The 17,148-nt window shown below is 36.7% G+C and overlaps 1 protein-coding gene across 3 annotated transcripts in view; it reads left to right on the forward strand.

The window, feature by feature from the left end:
* LOC110062600 (ankyrin repeat and SAM domain-containing protein 6-like) overlaps nucleotides 1-16,970 on the forward strand; it is a 28,615-nt gene extending 11,645 nt beyond the window's left edge. Inside the window, exons 9-18 of one of the 3 annotated variants that reach the window (XM_020769542.2) lie at nucleotides 985-1,180; nucleotides 4,176-4,234; nucleotides 5,706-5,855; nucleotides 6,520-6,597; nucleotides 7,826-7,956; nucleotides 8,283-8,545; nucleotides 9,909-9,976; nucleotides 10,765-10,881; nucleotides 11,519-11,635; nucleotides 13,763-16,970. In XM_020769542.2, the coding sequence (XP_020625201.2) occupies nucleotides 985-1,180; nucleotides 4,176-4,234; nucleotides 5,706-5,855; nucleotides 6,520-6,597; nucleotides 7,826-7,956; nucleotides 8,283-8,545; nucleotides 9,909-9,976; nucleotides 10,765-10,881; nucleotides 11,519-11,620 (1,164 nt within the window). In that variant the 3' untranslated portion in view covers nucleotides 11,621-11,635; nucleotides 13,763-16,970. The remainder of the gene's footprint in view (nucleotides 1-984; nucleotides 1,181-4,175; nucleotides 4,235-5,705; nucleotides 5,856-6,519; nucleotides 6,598-7,825; nucleotides 7,957-8,282; nucleotides 8,546-9,908; nucleotides 9,977-10,764; nucleotides 10,882-11,518; nucleotides 11,636-13,762) is intronic. The other 2 variants (XM_020769532.2, XM_020769551.2) reach the window with 2 other exon arrangements.
* The last annotated feature ends 178 nt before the right edge of the window (nucleotides 16,971-17,148 follow it).

Genomic DNA, 17,148 nt, shown 5'->3' on the forward strand with positions numbered 1-17,148 from the left:
GGAGGCCCCATGCATTCTTTCGCCATGAATATTTATTCAGGCGATGTGGTGTCCAAAGATGTTCTGAAATCTTTCCGTAATTTATTACAAAGTAGAGATGGAACGTCCGCGAAGAAATTAGATGAAGATTGAGATATTCTGTGGGCATCAAACGGTTGAAATGTAGATCTGTCAAAGTGGTCAAAAGATGATTTCAGCACTGGTTTGATTCCTGATTACATTGAATGCAAATATTTTGGCGGCAACCCGTGGCGACCAAAAATTTTGGTTTTTGTTTCGCTGTGAAGGAAAAATTTTAATGACACTTTTTGGCGACCACATTTTTCCATATGGTGACTGCAAAAATAATTTCAGTCGCCAGTTGGCACCTGCCGAAAAAAGTTAATTTCGGACCCTGTAATTTAATGCCTTTATACATGCACATCTGATGAGAACATTTTAAAAACTTAACATTTACGTATTTCGCTATGAAACAAAAATTTTATGAACCACTTTTTGGTGACCAAATTTTTTCATTTGGCAACTAAAAAAAATTTTTCAGTCGCCACTTGGCACCTGCATAAAAAAGTTAATTTTGGACCCTGTAATATCATAATAAACCAATTCCTCTTTGGAGCTTTTCAGGGCCAGTGGAAATAAACAGCCAAACAAATAATGTAAATGAACATAAGATGGTGAAAAATCCCAACTGGCTGGAGGCAGAGCAGTTGGCTATTTACAAGCTATTAAATCTAAAGATTACACTCTCTAAGGTTCTTTATTTAGCCACATTGGTAAAGGTTCTCCCTTTTGGGTGGTGAGAAGAAATTTCCCGCTGCATGACAAAGCTCAATTTTATTCATAGACCTCCATTGATCTTTGTAGCCTCTTTCATACCAGGTTTCTGAAATAAAATTGCCTTTAACAGTATCTTAAATGTCTGCGTCATCCCACTTTATTTCTCAATTCATACACAACTTATGCTTGCTGTATGGTTTTCCTTAGAACTGGTGGTCTAAAGTGTCAAGCAGATTCCGGAACCTTAATATTGGCCGCACTCTGAAGGTGCCCTCCAGTAGTAAGCTCCGTTCTTCCAAGAGTACAGAGAGCCTCAGTGATCAAGAGACTGACTCGGGTCTCAGCACTTCACATGGCAATATAAGCACTGAATCTGCTGTAACGTTGAAGTCACTGGATTCAGGTGAAATGAAAAATTAATGTATTAAAGGCATAAAATGACTTTAATGTACGTGTATTATAACAGGCTGGGTGTAGTTATGTGGAGAGGTGGTTATTGACTGAGATGGGAGGAGAGGGGCTGCATGGAATTTATTTGGGTTGAGGTCATGTTGTTTGGTCTGTGTAACAAGGTCTGTATCCAGTCCATTAGAGTTGGAGACATGAACCACAATCCTTGCATCTAGTTTGATTTTATTAGAATTCTGTTTAATACGCTACTGACTGAGAAGGGGCAGTGCTTATTAGAAATAATTGCACTCAGTGGGCAGTGCTTATTAGAAAGGGGGTACTTATTGGAAGGAGGGTGCTAAGTTGAATCGTTCTGGTAAATGACTGGCAGACATTTGGGAGAGAATTGTGCTTCGGATTGGCTCCTGCTCAATATTATTGTTCTAAGCAGAGCCACATAGGCTTGCTCAGTTAGCTGTGTCAGACTATTTAAAGTTTTAAAACTACATGTAAAATTAAATTGGCAGTGTTTGTGTGGGTGTTCTAGAATCAATATGGATGAAATTTAAGTCCAAAAAAATTCTTGTTTTTGAGGAGAAAAGAAAACTTAAGAACGCAGAAAAAAGCCACTTGGGCCTAGGACAATTGAAGGGGTGAGTGCAAAACCATGCTAAGTGACGATTTCGGTGAAAAAAAAATTTTCGCGAAAGGACTTGAATTTTTGCATGTGGTCTTCAATGTAATAGAAAAATGTGGCCCTGTATTTTAGTCGCTGGTTTTTGCTTCGTTTTCGAGTTATAACGTATGCAAAAATACTTGGCTTTTCCTAGCTATGTCTTTAGGAGTTTATTTGTTGAATTGCAAACAGGCAGACTGTTTATAGTGTATGAGGTCAAAATCAAATCTTGCAGCATATATAGAGTGGAAATCTGGGAACAGATTGTTTACATCAGTTATTGTGACGTGAACACAGCACGTGAATCGATCGAGCATCAAATGAAATACATCGAACAAAAAAGAGATGTGCCGCATTAGAGCACTGTCAACTAATATCTTAAGCATTGTTTTAAAGTACCTTGCATGCCTGCTTGGTGGTTGAGAGGCATCATAAAGTCTCGATAAACCCGTAAGTCATCAGCACGTTTTAAAGAATCAAAATGTGTTCTGAAACTTCGAAGGCAGCTGATATACCATAATCGTGTTATCGGTGTTCGAAGCCAGATCGAGCCAGGCAGCAAAGTCCAAGAGCAGTTCTTGCCCAAGAAAAATACCCTCTGGTGAATCATGGCCCCATTGCCAAGCATTGCTAGCGTCAAAGTTTGGAAAGCGAGAGCTGGTTTTAGACTTATAAAATTTGTCTTGTATCGACCGCCATGTTTTCCCGTGCACGGGGTGTAAAGACCCTTCCCGGCATGCATTGTGATCACATTCTGCGGACGTTTCTCAAACTGGTAACTAGACTGTTTAAACATAATAATGGCCAACAAGTAGCGATCGATTGTAACATAGATGTGTGATCTAGATTGCATTGATTGTATTTCAAATCGGCATGATTTGTAGTGTTTTGAGCTTCTGGGATCAGCAGACATGCAGATGTAGGGAGACCCGTATGTTGCGCAGAAGGGTTAATCTGTTAATCTGTCAGCCCTATTTATAGAGCGTTTTCACGTGAAATCAACATCATTGAGCTTATACGTTGTGTGAAATTACCATTTTGCTGTTTTCTAAGTGAAACTAGCATCCTTGCTGTCCAGTGTTAACGTGAAATCAACATTTTAACCTATTTAGACCTGAAATCAACATCATTGAGCTTATGCACTGCGTGAAATCAACATTTTGTTAGTTTCTAGGTGAAACCAACATCCCTGCCATCACGTGTTAATGTGAAATCAACATTTTAACCTATTTAGACCTGAAATCAACATCACTGAGCTTATGCGCTGCGTGAAATCGATATTTTGCTGGTTTCTAAGTGAAACCAACATCCTTGCCGTCACGCGTTAACGTGAAATCAACATTTTAACCTATTTAGACCTAAAATCAACATCATTGAGCTTACGTGCTGCGTGAAATCGACATTTTGTTGGTTTCTAGATGAAACCAACATCCTTGCTGTCACACGTTAATGTGAAATCAACATTTTAACCTATTTAGACCTGAAATCAACATCATTGAGCTTATGCGCTGCGTGAAATCGACATTTTGCTGGTTTCTAGGTGAAACCAACATCCTTGCCGTCACGTGTTAACGTGAAATCAACATTTAAACCTTTTTTGACCTAAAGTCAACATTTTTGAGCTTATACATTGCGTGAAATTGACATTTTGCTGCTTTCTAAGTGAAATAAAAGTCCTTTGTTATGATAAACTGAGGTGAGACTTCGACTTATAACAAAGGCTTGGCTTGGCTATTATAACAAAGGATCGGCTCTGTTTATCATAACAAAGGCCCAGCTTCATTTATTTGAAGGCCTCGGCGGGAAAAGGGCGTTAGGTATTTTAATCAAAAGTGAACTTTGTCGAAAACGCTCCAAATTTCGCATGCAGTTTTGTTTAGGTATGTTTAGCAATGTCCGGTAGTTTTTCTGCTAAGCTTCACTTTGTTTTCGAGATATTGCGTATGCAAAAAAACCACTTGGTTTTCCTAGCGGCGTCTTCATAAACGAAGCAAAAACCAGCGGAAAAAATACAGGACTACGTTTTTCTATTACATTGAAGACCACATGCAAAAATTCAAGCCCTTTCGCGAAAATTTTTTTTTCACCCAAATCGTCACTTAGCATGGTTTTGCACTCACCCCTTCAATTATCTTGACCCACACCATTTTCACGTAGAGAATCTAACAACAGACCACATTGCTCCATTGTGAGAATTATCTGAACATGTTGTGCAAACTATTTGATAAGCAGAAGTTATTTCGCAAAGGATTGGGCTTTTCTTTAAGCCAAGAAATGTACAGCTTACACTCTAACACATTTGTGCTACGCTCCTTTTTACATTTCTTCTCAGTTATTACAGAATCTAATTTAAAAGACACGCGTCTTAATCGAAAGAGGCCACCAACTCTGGTAAGTTCTGATGCAAAATTGGAAAGGGTACTTAAAGTTGTTTTAGCAACCTTAGAAAATGCTAGTCAGTGGTAATTTCCAGTGGACTCACATTCCTTCCTATGAATATAACACCAGGCTTTAAATTTACTTATTCCTTTGTCATTCAAGCTAAGTAGTATTTGCATAATTGTTTATAAAAGAAGGTTAGTCTTCATTGAAGCAGTCTGATGCTAATTCCAGTTTCAGCAACCCAAAGCAACTACAGTCAAGCCTGTATTAACCGGACCCCATATTAAGCGAACACTCTCTATTAAATGGACCGCAGTGCAAGTCCCATTTTTCTTTTCGCACTTTTGCTGTAAAAAATACCTGTATTCAACGGGTGCCTCTATTAAGCAGACACAGACACCTTAAACTTGACCTCTATGGTCATTTCTATTGTCAAAAACCTGTATCAAATGGACACAACAAACAGAATGCATGATTTTTTTGTTCACGTTTTAGCAGATCAATCATTTGCTTGCCAACAAACTGAGCTGTCACAGAAATGCAGTATTTTGTTATTCGGTTTTGTTTTCACAGAACTTTTCTTCTTGTTTGATTTTGTAAACCTTCACATGATTCGATCAATATAGATACTGTTACTGTGTTATTAAATCACTTTACCTCATATACTTGTCATTGTTTATGGAAATACGGTGTTTCAGAGTCCTCAACCGTTCACAAGAATGCTATTTGACCCTTCCAAGGTCTTTTAATACTGACAAATATTAATATGACCCTTTTAAGACTAATTCTGAGGGAACCCGTGTTCAACGGACACCCTGTATTAAGCGGACACCAGCACAGGTCCTGAGGGTGTCCGCCTAATACAGGTTTGACTGTATAAGCATTTTTCTATTCCTCTCTGGATGGGATGCTAGTCAGGTCCAGTGATACCTGGATGGCAAGTGCTTTTAGTTAGTCAAGTAATTGGAATTGTCTTGCCCAAAATGCAACACAAGGGCTTGATCCTAGACTGCTGGATCTGAAATTAGGTTAATTTGGGTCACCTCTCCCATCGTGGGGTATGAGTTTGTGCAGCTGGCCTCTCAGAACTCCAACCCTATTATAAGCTATTCTGTGGCCAATTATAGACCCCAACGTAGTCACATTTGGGTAAACATAACTTTTGCAATCCTAACTTAGTCACTTTCTGTTTATGCATCTACCTTTTAAAACCTTTTAACTAGTTCATCCTAAACTTTTCATGTTCGAATCTTCCCTTTTTTGAATCCCTACTTGCCCGAATCTTCTTACCCCCAAAAATGTGCTACTCCATTCTAATAAACTCTATTGAAAATACAACCCCATTATAGTCGATCCAGTAACTCATGAAAATGCAACCCCATACAGCAGCACATCCCCATCAGCCTATTATAAGGAAGTAACCCCACTCCCAGGACCAGTCTTCTTCCTTAAAATTATTGATAAAGAACATTTTTTTCAGGCATTGGTGTCGCATGACAGCAAACTACCAGATGATGTCATCACTCCTGTTTTACCACCAATTGTTCCCTCTCCTTCATTTCCATTGCCAAGAATACAACGTGTACAGCGTGGTGGCAGTCTGGAGAATCAGTCCACATCACAGGGACCAGTAAGTACTCCCCTTCATTTTAACAAGGTGATATATCGTAGAAATTTTGAGAAAACTTGGAGGTGTGGATAGTGGCCTTCTCTTGTTGTCCAAGTCAAGTTATGGCTGCTACGGCAAGAAAGTGACAAGGGATTACACTACCCTTTGAATTCCTGGTGGGAAAAGTTCAGGAATTGTAAAATATTCTTCCCAAGCCCTAAACAATTCCTTTGAATTATGTTTTTCCACTTATTTCTGGAGTACACCTGGTATTTGATTGTGATATTGAGAAAGCAAATGGAAAATGCTGTCATTTTCTTTTTCCACAAAAGCATGGTAAGGCAGTTTCTCAAAAAGCACAGTTTTTTGAACATTTACACCATGAAAATTCAGATTTTTGGGGACTTAGCATTTTCATACTTGCACATGTACCCTGGAAAACTCCTGATACAGAAATAAGATTACATTCAAATCATGTGAAAGGTAAATGCAAAAGTACCTAAAGAATTAATTTAAAATAAATTAAATTAAACTTAATATTAAGTACTTTTGTACTATCTTGAAAATGGTTTTCGAATGGTATTTATTATTAAATAAGAGTTTGATTTAAATTGATGCATTGTTGTTAGTTTTATATGTCATTTCCTGGTCTGTTAAAGTGTTAAATAATGTTTTTGTCATGTAGGTACCCAGTCTTTGCGTGAATGGCCAGTCCATTCCAGATGTTCATGAAAAGTATTTTGAAGATGACCTGGATAACATTGTAATAAATTTATTAATGTACAGCTATCCTTAATTTGTTTAATGAATAATAACACTTAAATTGTATCATTCAAAATCCATGTATAATTTAATTCAATGACCGAGACTCTTGTTTTTTGAGTTTAAAATAATGTAGATAGAATAAATCAGATTTACAAACTAGTGCCAGAGACAAATCTTGGAGTAAACCTTACAAGAAGTTATTTTTTGCCAGGTAATTATCAGTTAATAAAAATAACTCTACATAAAACTAAAATGTGTAACACTGTGACACCATACTGCAACAAAAAACTGTATTACTAAGTAAAACACAAAGATTGCTCATTTAAAATCGAACTAGTGATCTGGGACATATTGGTATAATAACATAGCAACAAGGACATAGTGATGTAAAGGAGAAGTATTGTTATGTGTTGTTAATATGTAGGCATTTATGTTCCTACAATGTTGTTTCTCACATTTGTGACATATAATGTTGGAAAAGGGTTTTTTATGTGTGACAAGGTCAGTCTAATGATGTCGCAAGTGAACTAGCCTTACATTTTCAACAATTGAATTGAGCCACTGAGAATTCTAAATGGGAAAAATTATTTTGGTTTTCAGACCATAAGTTGTAGCAATGTTTAACTTACCTCTAAGGGATTGAAACTGAAATAGTAAGTTTGACTGAGCAAGTAAATCTTTCAATGATAACATAAAAAAATAAAAAGCATTCCAACATTTGGAGGCTATTAAAAAAGAGAATGAGCTTTGCTGCCACATGTCACATATTTGGTTTAACCATGCATTAAAACATCATCTTACAATGACAACAAAAAATGGCAACTTTTCATAGAGTCATGTTTGAAAAACTTAATAACTGTGTTAATCCTATGAACTTTACTAGCATCTATCCAATGTTTAATTGCTAAAGTAGCACGATCTTGAATTGCAGATTATGACACTGGGCGCATCTAGGGGGTTTGGGGGTTCAGTCAAACCCCCTAAATTAAAGAGAGTGAGACATTATAACAAGCTGACTTGACCTCAGAATGTGGGAAATCCCATTCCCAGGACCTCAATTTTAAAAATTTTCCAGAAGAGGATGCACAAAGACCCCGTATAGCAGACCACCTTCATTGTTCCATATCTCTAAAATCCTGTATCCACACCAGTGATCAGACCTAAAATGCTGAAGAACCTTAGAATAAGTTCTTTGATGATGGTGTTTTTCTCCTGTGTCTTCACAGAGCAGTGTCAGTGCTTACCCAGCTTACAGATCGCCAATGCTAAATAAAAGCAAGAACTTCACTGGAAGTCCTGAGTCTTCATACTCCACAGCAAGCTTCCACTCATCTGCATCTAACAACTCAGGCTCAAAGTAAGCAAACATTGTGAAAAAATTTCATCCAGCACTCACTTGCCATTGTCTAACAATCGTTTTGCCAGGCTTGGCCTGTTTTGAATTGTTAAAATTCTAGTTTGGCTCTAAGACTCGAGGGAGTAAAATGAAAGAAATTTCATCAAGGCCTTTGGGTGGCATAGAACTATTGGAAAATAGTTTCATTAAGTAGGAATTCAACCAATAAATTCTCAAACCCACAAAAATTAAATAACTTTTAAGAACTCTCTAACATAAGACTCCAAAAGAGCCTTGTTTATGGTTTGTGATCTTTTGATTGACTTTATAAAATTTTATTTAAACAGGACATTAAGAGCTTCAAGTCCTGCCGCAGACTTCAACCCCATGTCTGCCATGTCTTCTTCCTTATGGCACAAAACAGGAAGAGGACACGCCATTTCTCCGTCTCCAACTCTCATGACAATCAGATCAGCATCAGAAGGGGGTGCTTCTTTACAAAAACAATCAAGCTACTCATCTTTACAAGGCCATGCAGATGAGACAAATGGAACTTTGCCTCATTCAAGAAGTCAATACCCCTTTATTAATGACTTTGACTATGGTGAAGGTACTGTGAAGTAATGCACCTATGATTGGGAAGGGTGAAGGTGCCAAGGATGGGTAATACTGGGGTATAAATTTTCAAATAATGTTTGTGCCATCTGCAGTACTGGATAGATAACACTCTATTCTATGTGCACAAATAGTCCATACCATTAGTCATTGTAATTATAATGACAATACATAATGCTTTCGCTGTTACCTGCCCCTAGCTATATGCAGTGTAACATAGTAAAGAATGTGGACCAACAAAGTGACCTCACTTGGTACACGTCACTTCAAACTAAGTGGTTAAAGCATTCTACCAGTATCCTGAAAGTCATGTATGCATTAAGGTGTCTCCATAGGGTAATCATTTATGGCGTTGCACGCACAAGTGTTATATTTTGAATGCTGTTTTTGCATTCACTTTCACACCTAGTCCTCTCAAACTTATCACATATAATAGGCAATGATTAAAATTAATAGTATTTTGCCATCATCCCTGTTAAAATTTTGTGATTTAGTCTTGAATTATAAATGCCCAAACAAAATTAATGTTTTTTACTATTTTTATGGCTTTATTTGTGATTTTCATGAATTTACTTCAGTGAAATATTCCAAAATTTTTGCGTCACATCGCTTCCAATGGGATACGAATTTTAAACACGAAAAAGTAGGGTTTGTAAAGGCAGTTTTTTCGATATTTTCAAATTTTTGTCTTTTACCGCTGCAAAAAATCTGGTCTTATAGATTTCCCTGAAAAATGAGCTCCAACTAAAATAAAATATTTTCTACCAATCTGTCAAATTTGACGGAATTTCACCGAAGGAAATGCGAGAAAATTCACCGTCAGTTTTGCTTATGTGTTCATGTTGACGTAATAAAATATCGAAAAACACTGATGTTTTCCTTTGAGCTCATGCAGATTACTTCCTCAGCGCTCACGCAATTGTAAAACTATAGGGAGCCCGTTTTCATTGCAACTACTTATCTGTTGCCCTATGTGTTTTGTTATCTTCAGATATGATCGTCAGCTGATAGTACCTATCTTTCCCTTAATTATTCTATATACCAAAAAAACTGAATTCAATAGTTGCATATGATAATTATTGTAGTTGCCTCATGTAATGATATTGTTCCATAATCTAGAACTAGAAAGGCCTTGTCATTGTGATAACTTTCTTTTATTGATATGTTGCTAATTATTATTAATACATTATAAAATAATATTATTTTTAATGATAGCATTTTTATTACATCTTTTATAATATTTTATAAAACAAAATGGCTTAAACTACAGTATTTTATCTATATATTGTTTACATTCTTTTGATAATATTTCATTAATAATAATTAAGATTATTATTATAATTATAAATTCTCTTTAGGTGACCTTGAAAATTTACTGAAGAAGCTATCATTAGAAAAGTACCAACCAATATTTGAGGAACAGGAGGTGAGCAATTGAAGCTACAGTTAAGAAGTTAAATGTGGGTTGTCACTTGTTTTGGTTTGAAGAGGTACCGGCAATCAGGATGTCACCATTTACAGAGGTCCAACTTTCAAGTCTGTTGATGAAACCCAAATCCTACATGTACTATATAACCACTTAACAAAAAGTTGTTGAACATTATTTAAATGTGGTGCTGTTTGTTTTTTAATGTATTTTAATGTTTAATTTGGACTTCTGATTTTGGAAAATAATTTTGGGAGATAAAGGATTACAGTGCTTCTCATGTGCATGGGGGAGGGTGGTACTCTGTAGATCATTGGTAGGGGTGTGCCGCTTGGACACTGGAACCCTTATGCTAAACTAGACCATGATCAGCTTGATTTTGCAACCCAACTCTAGACTAGACACTAAAAATCCCCACCCTATCCTAGACTAGCTATTTTCCATGCAGAAACTTTATCACTATCATAGTCCAACATACACTAACTGAACCAATACCTTACAAAGTCAATTCCGAGTTTCAATTTCTATTATAGAACCCTGTGTAAAGAACCCTGATGTGGACTAAATTATTTAAGCATTGACCACTTTTCTGGCAAAGTATACCCTATTCTAGACCTTAATTGTCTGATTCCTACATACCCTATCCTGGACTAAACTGCCTAAAAGCCATACCATTCACAACGATACATAGCCATATACCTTATATATGGGAGTACCTCTTCCCCCCCCCCCCCCCCCCCCTCTTCCAGGCTCTTGCACAACTAAGCTTGTCACGCAATCTTTGGCAGGTTGACATGGAGGCTTTTCTAACGCTGAATGATAGAGATCTCAGTGACCTTGGAGTCACACACAAGGATGCCAGGCAACAGATTCTTGCAGCCATTTCTGAACTCAACAGTGGCAAGGTAATGTGAAGCTAAACTGAGGGATCTGCTACATGTATATTACCATCTGGGGTTGATCAGGCACTGGAGCGGTTTTCAATTGAGTGTCGTAAAACCAAAACCAAACCAATTACTTACCAATTACTACTCAGCCAGTCTCAAACCGTAGTAAAACTAAAACCAAAAACAAAGTAATTGTCTAAGTACTTTCAACACTCAATTGAAAACCGCTCTATAACTAATTAATTATTAAGGTATGATCACAGTTATGCTAATACAACAGGCTGTTGGCTGTTAATGCCTATACACTTGATAAGAGTCCTAATATGCAATAGTTTGAGTTTTTTCAATAATTTTTTCTGCCATATGTAACAAAATGGCAAAAACCTATCTTAATATCACCATGTCTAATAATTTCTGTCACTCTTTTAGAATCTAAGAATCCAGCACGATTGTAGAATTCGCATGAAATTTGTAAAATGTTTGACCATTGTTTTGAATAGTTATTGTGGACACTAAAATATAGTAAGCAATAGCTGAGAAGATGCATGGCCCCTGAGAGAAATTATTGTTTTTTTAATTAAATGTTGTGAGCGTAGCAAGCAGTAATCAAATTGCACAATAAATTATTTGTGACCAGTTGTTATGTCGATTACAGGATCGTGAGAGGCAACATCTCCATGAAACACTGTCTGGTTACCATAGCAGCAAATCACATGGTACTAGTGGTGAGTGGAAATTGTTGAATCAGCAGCATTAGTAGTTGGCTCAAACAGTAAGTAACTGTGCCATTCTGTTAGGTGATAATATTATTGGTTTTTATCCAGACTGTGCTGATTGTCTCCCTGTGTAATAACTGCTAATAATAACTAAGCTTTAGAAGGACCCTATGCATTCAATTGTACCTTTGTACTGAAGACAGCTTTTTTGTAGATCTTCTTTGATAGATTCAAACTTGGATAGTCTGAGTGAACCAGCCTCTCTTTACAGCTGAAAGAGGTGTCTTAAGGTTCTTGACAGTTAAAGCATTCCATTCTGATGATATGGACTGCTTAGACATGTGTAGTGTCTCTCTGAATTGTTTTCCCTTTTCAAAATAAAAAAAAATAAAATCACAGTGGGTATGAGCCACTCAACTTGGAAAACGGATCGTCTGTAAACAGTGACAATTTTGATGCCACTAACTTGAGGTTTTAATCCATAAGTTAAGTTAAAGTTAAAGCCTTTTGGCATGGTTAAGAAATTGTGCAAAACACACCTGTAAGAGAATACACGAGGAGATGTAACACTGTTGAAAACATTCATGAAGTTATTGGTCCGAGAGAAACCACTGACCAGTTAGCTCAGTGATAGAGCACCAGACTAGCGTGCGGGAGGTTGCAGGTTCAAACCCCAGCTGGACCAATAGAAAGTGCTGCCTTTGTAATGACATCTGCAAATGGTTAGGCTTTCTGGTCTTCTCGGATAGGAATGTTAAACCGTAGGCCCCATCTCACAACTCTTCATAATTAATTCTGCGGGACGTAAAAGAACCCACACACTGATAGAAAAGAGTAGGGGACATAGTTCTCGGTGTGGCGGTCTAACTCTCACCTGATGGTTAAGTGCTCGAAGATATTAGCTGCATAGAAATGAGTTACTCTGAAATCCAAGTGTAAATAAAGTAAGTATGCATGTATGTATGTATGTATGTATGTAAAGATAGAGTTATCCTCGTCCAAGAGACCGAGACAATTATAAAGAAAGTACCGCTTCTTGTCCGATCACCAAAGCAAGTTATAATTCTCAATTTCATTCCTCTCACTTTTTTCGTTCTTTATTTCCCAGCCAGTATCAGTGATTTTTTTCCCTCTCTGTTACCTTTTCTCATCTTAGAAATTTAAAAAAATGCGTTCTGCATAGAGTCACCATACCACAAGGACAGCACCACGTCTCGTGCGCTCAACAAAGTTAAGCCCTGTTTGGCGGGGTTCATACTTGGATGGGTGACCAAATACGAATACCCCGTGTTGTAATAACTTTTTTTTTCCCTGAGATGGACTAGCATATTCTATTAAGGTGGATTGGTATTACTCTTTGCTGCTGCTGTGGAAACTGATATAAGCTCCAGCGGTGTGGGTGACTTTATGCTAAGTGCAGCCTTTAAGCACTATAATCTTAAGCATCTTTCATAGGTGTTGAAAACTTAATGACCAAAGAGAGATGTCTGCTTTCTCCTGCTGACAGGTTTTCATGTCCTTGGGCCCGTTTCTCAAAGGTCCCGAAAAGTTTTCACACCCAAAAAGCCTTAGCAAAATCTCAAACCTTATGACTTCAGAGCTGTTCTATGCACATGTTCTTAATATAAACAGAGGTTCTCTACATACAAGAAGTTTCAGACGTATACACCTCTCTGTCTTTAAATGCCGATTAACTAAAAATGGCTTTGTGGGCCCAAAAAGTTTCTGGGACTTTCAAGAAACAGGCCCCAGGATATCAAATATGGCTGTGAAACAGCTCAACCATTTGGCACTATGCTCATGTATTTACAGAATCTGAATAATCTTGAACAGTGTAGAATTTCATTTTGGTTTCTTTGTCGCTTAGTTCAGTTCGAATCATGAGAAACATGAAGTCTCACATGAATGGTTTGATACCCTTTGAGAGAAAAATTGAACAGACAACAGAAAAATCGCCCCTAGCCCTAAAACGAAAACAGTTGCTACACCATGATGACAAAGACAATTACAAGCTTACGATAGCTGCTACACTTCTGGTTAAAATGATACAGAGTGGCAATGATATCAGTAACACCTGGTTTATTCCCAATCATGTAAGCTTCTGGGAGGCTTTCACAAGCTACTTTGATGAGTGCTGGTTTGTCCTAACTTCTCCATCCCTTGTTTTTATTTTTATTTTCCAGGTTATAGTTCTGTTTCCCCTTCAGCAAGTGGAAATCTTTCTCACTGGCCCTTAAAACAGCCACCTTAGTCATGGACAGGGATAATTTTTTTATTTGTATATTAAGTATTAACCAAAAAATGATATTTTATAGTTACTGTAATGCTTTAAAGGGCTGTGCCCTCCAGCATCAGGCTTTATTTGCAGGCAAAAGTTTTAATTAACACTAATGATAAAGGTATTAATTATTATATTATTACAGAGAAGAGGTCTCAAACCTTTTTAAATGGCTGAAGTATATTTATTGGTAGTTAAGTATTATTGAAGATAAATTAAATTAATGTCATGTTAAAATTAATTACAAACATTGTTCAGTCAGGGAACAAAATGCTTGGCTTGGACCGAGTTCAGTCTTGAAACCTGAGGAGCGTGATCATTGCACATGAAGCAATTGGACAGTAATAATAGACCATATTTGTATTCTTGTTATTGGACTGAAGCTAGCTTGCAACTGAGGCTGATGCAGGGAGTCTTTTCAAATGCAAAGCATTTATCTCTTTTTAATGATATTCACTCGCATGTGCCTCCATTACAAGCTAGTTCCAGTCCAATCCCAAGAATACAAAATTAATATGGTCTATTTTAACAAATTGACATCAGTTTTCATGCATCTGTCCTGTTATTGATCTTGAATTTTCACATAACATTGTCAAAGTAGCTGTGGATCAGCAAACTACTTTGATAATGTTATGACGAAATTCATTGTCAGGCCAGACGCATGAAAAAGTGATGTCAAGTTGTTTTTTACAATAACAAATAGTCAAATTGTCCACTCTCGCTTGTTGACACATGGCATAAATTATAAATTCATGTGTCTGTTCGCTTTCTGACGATGAAAATTAGCCAATGAGCGTGCAAGAATTTCTGCAGTTATCGTAAAATGAAAACTATACTGTTTTCCCAAATGGCAGTTTTTCCCTACTGTCTGTAATCTTGTGAAGGAGAGTGTTTTTAACACTAGTGTACTTGTTAACTTCTCACTTCCTGTTTGTTCTAATGAATGAAAGACTTGATTATCTCAGGCAAAATGGTTATGATTTATATGTAAGATTTCCAGAAGTGATACAGAGAAAATGAATGCAAGACATTTGAGAGTTATAATGAGAGTTACATGTATGATGATTTCTGTGGTTCATTGCACGTATCAAGATGTCGCATACATGTGGCAGAAATTTATATTAATTTATTTTTTGTCTAACACTCTACAAGTTTCACTTCCATCATATTATATTTAATTTGTAACCTGAGTTGTATTTTTTTTTCCTTTAAGAAAATGGTTAAATTCACAATCACGATGTTGTTGCATGCATGGTGTACGAATTAAATTATGTTCATGTATTTTTGCTGGATGCTATACGAGGTCAAACTCCCCTAAAGTATTTTTGTAGCCAAAACAATTCTTTAAAGGGGCACTGTCTGTGATTTTTAGCATGATTTCAAAAAGTTCTGAAATATAGCTAGATCATAAGAAGCCTAACAATGTGCAACAATAATCAGTAGAACCCATTGTGTTGTTCCAGAAAAGATCCATACCATCTCCCTGGAAGGTTTTTTTTATTTGAGCTCCTGCCCCACACAAACCCCAGCCCTTCAGGAAATTCCAGTTTACCCTTGTACTCTCCTTTAAACATTTGGGATTTTGAGAGCCCCTTTTCCCTTTGTAATTCTAATGACTTTCCATGGAGTGACTATTGATATTTTGTGGAACCTTTACACTGTGAAGTGAGAGGTATACTAACATTTGGTGCTGACTCCTATGAAAACAGCAAAATCGTGTTGCAAAGTATCACTTACAATGATGGGCACTATGTCGATTCCACTCACCACACATTTGACATCTTTTTAGGGGGAGGTGGAGTGTTCACAGTTTTCATGTGTTATTTGACCAATTAGAATCTGAGGGCTTTGGCACATTGCCACTTTAAAACTTAGTCTTGATTTTGACTGGTTTTGAGTGGTCAGTATAAATTGAAGCCATCAAAATGTTGTCCAAAAGGTAACGGAAACCTGTCAAAAAGAATTGATTGAGCATATTGTGGAAATAGGGCATGCTTAACTGTTGGAAATTTATTGCTTTTAACACTTTGTTAGTTGTCATCAAAAGAGAAACATCATTTTCACAATCAGTGTAAAGAAAATACCAGGAGACAGTGCCCCTTGAGGATCTCAACAAATCGAATCTGTTTTTTCTTTTTTCTTTTTTTTTTTAAATTTGTGGCTTTTACTTTAAGTATTGATTTCCCGATTGTAGAGGAATTCAGGCTAAACCCAATCTGGTAAAGATTGAAATTTTACCAAAGTTTCATGTGCTCAATTTGAAAAGAAATTATCAAATAATAGCAAAAGTATATGTCCTACAAAATTTGTTTCAGTTGCTGTTAAAATCGCTTCTTTCATCTTAAGCAGTGTAACTTATGCTGTGTATATATAGGCTGGTTTAATTATTATAAATTAAGTTAATGAAAACTCACAACTGTAAGTTAAAGCTAATTATTCCCTTTTTGTACTTCATCAAGAACATATTTTATGTACCAGGTATGGTACCACACTTTTTTAATCCACACAGCACAAAAACTATCAATGGCATTTTTTTACAAAATACCGTTTCTGCTATTATTAAACTAGGGCCCATCCGTACTAGGCTGAAATAGGTTTGTTCGGCTCTTTAAAAAATGTCGTCTCTACCAAATTTTCATTTCGGTAAATGGGTGTCCACATTTAAATTTCACAACATTCTTTGTCAATCGCAAAAAAAGTACTCGAGCACGTCTTCGCGTCCAAACAACGTGATTGATGTTTCTTTAAAAGTAATTGACAGATCTGTCAATTTTGAAACTTCACACAAATTTGTTCTGCTCGGAGGCAGGACGGCCAAGCCTTTGAAGTTTGATTGAATTGACTGAATTTGGTAGCACTTTGAATCACCGTCTGCACTTGTCAAATGGAATTTCTGTGCTTTTGCATAATAAACAAGAATTCGCCTATTGCGGATGGCCCCTGATGAACACATCAAGGTCAATCGATCGAATTTTTAAATCTGGTCCGAGCTGAAATACCGTTTAAACAATCTTCAGATTCAATTATTTATTGGTAAGGAAAGTATCATTTTGATGAAAGCAATGCAAGGCAGCTGAAATAAATGTTGGCCTTCACAACGAAAGGTCAAGGAATTGATGGTGGTGTGTTAATTGTGTACTAGCTAGTTTAATACGGTTGGATTGCTTCTTTCTGTAAATACTCCCTAAAAGAGGTATAATTTTGTGTTCAGCGAGGAACATGTTTGGGTCAGTGGCATTCCATGTCCAGTATCTGCAATGCCCCCTTAAATACAAAAAATTCTTATAGTCT

Source organism: Orbicella faveolata, unplaced genomic scaffold (assembly GCF_042242905.1).
Source record: "Orbicella faveolata isolate gen_17 unplaced genomic scaffold, um_ofav_v1 contig_3, whole genome shotgun sequence".
Lineage (NCBI taxonomy): Eukaryota > Metazoa > Cnidaria > Anthozoa > Scleractinia > Merulinidae > Orbicella > Orbicella faveolata.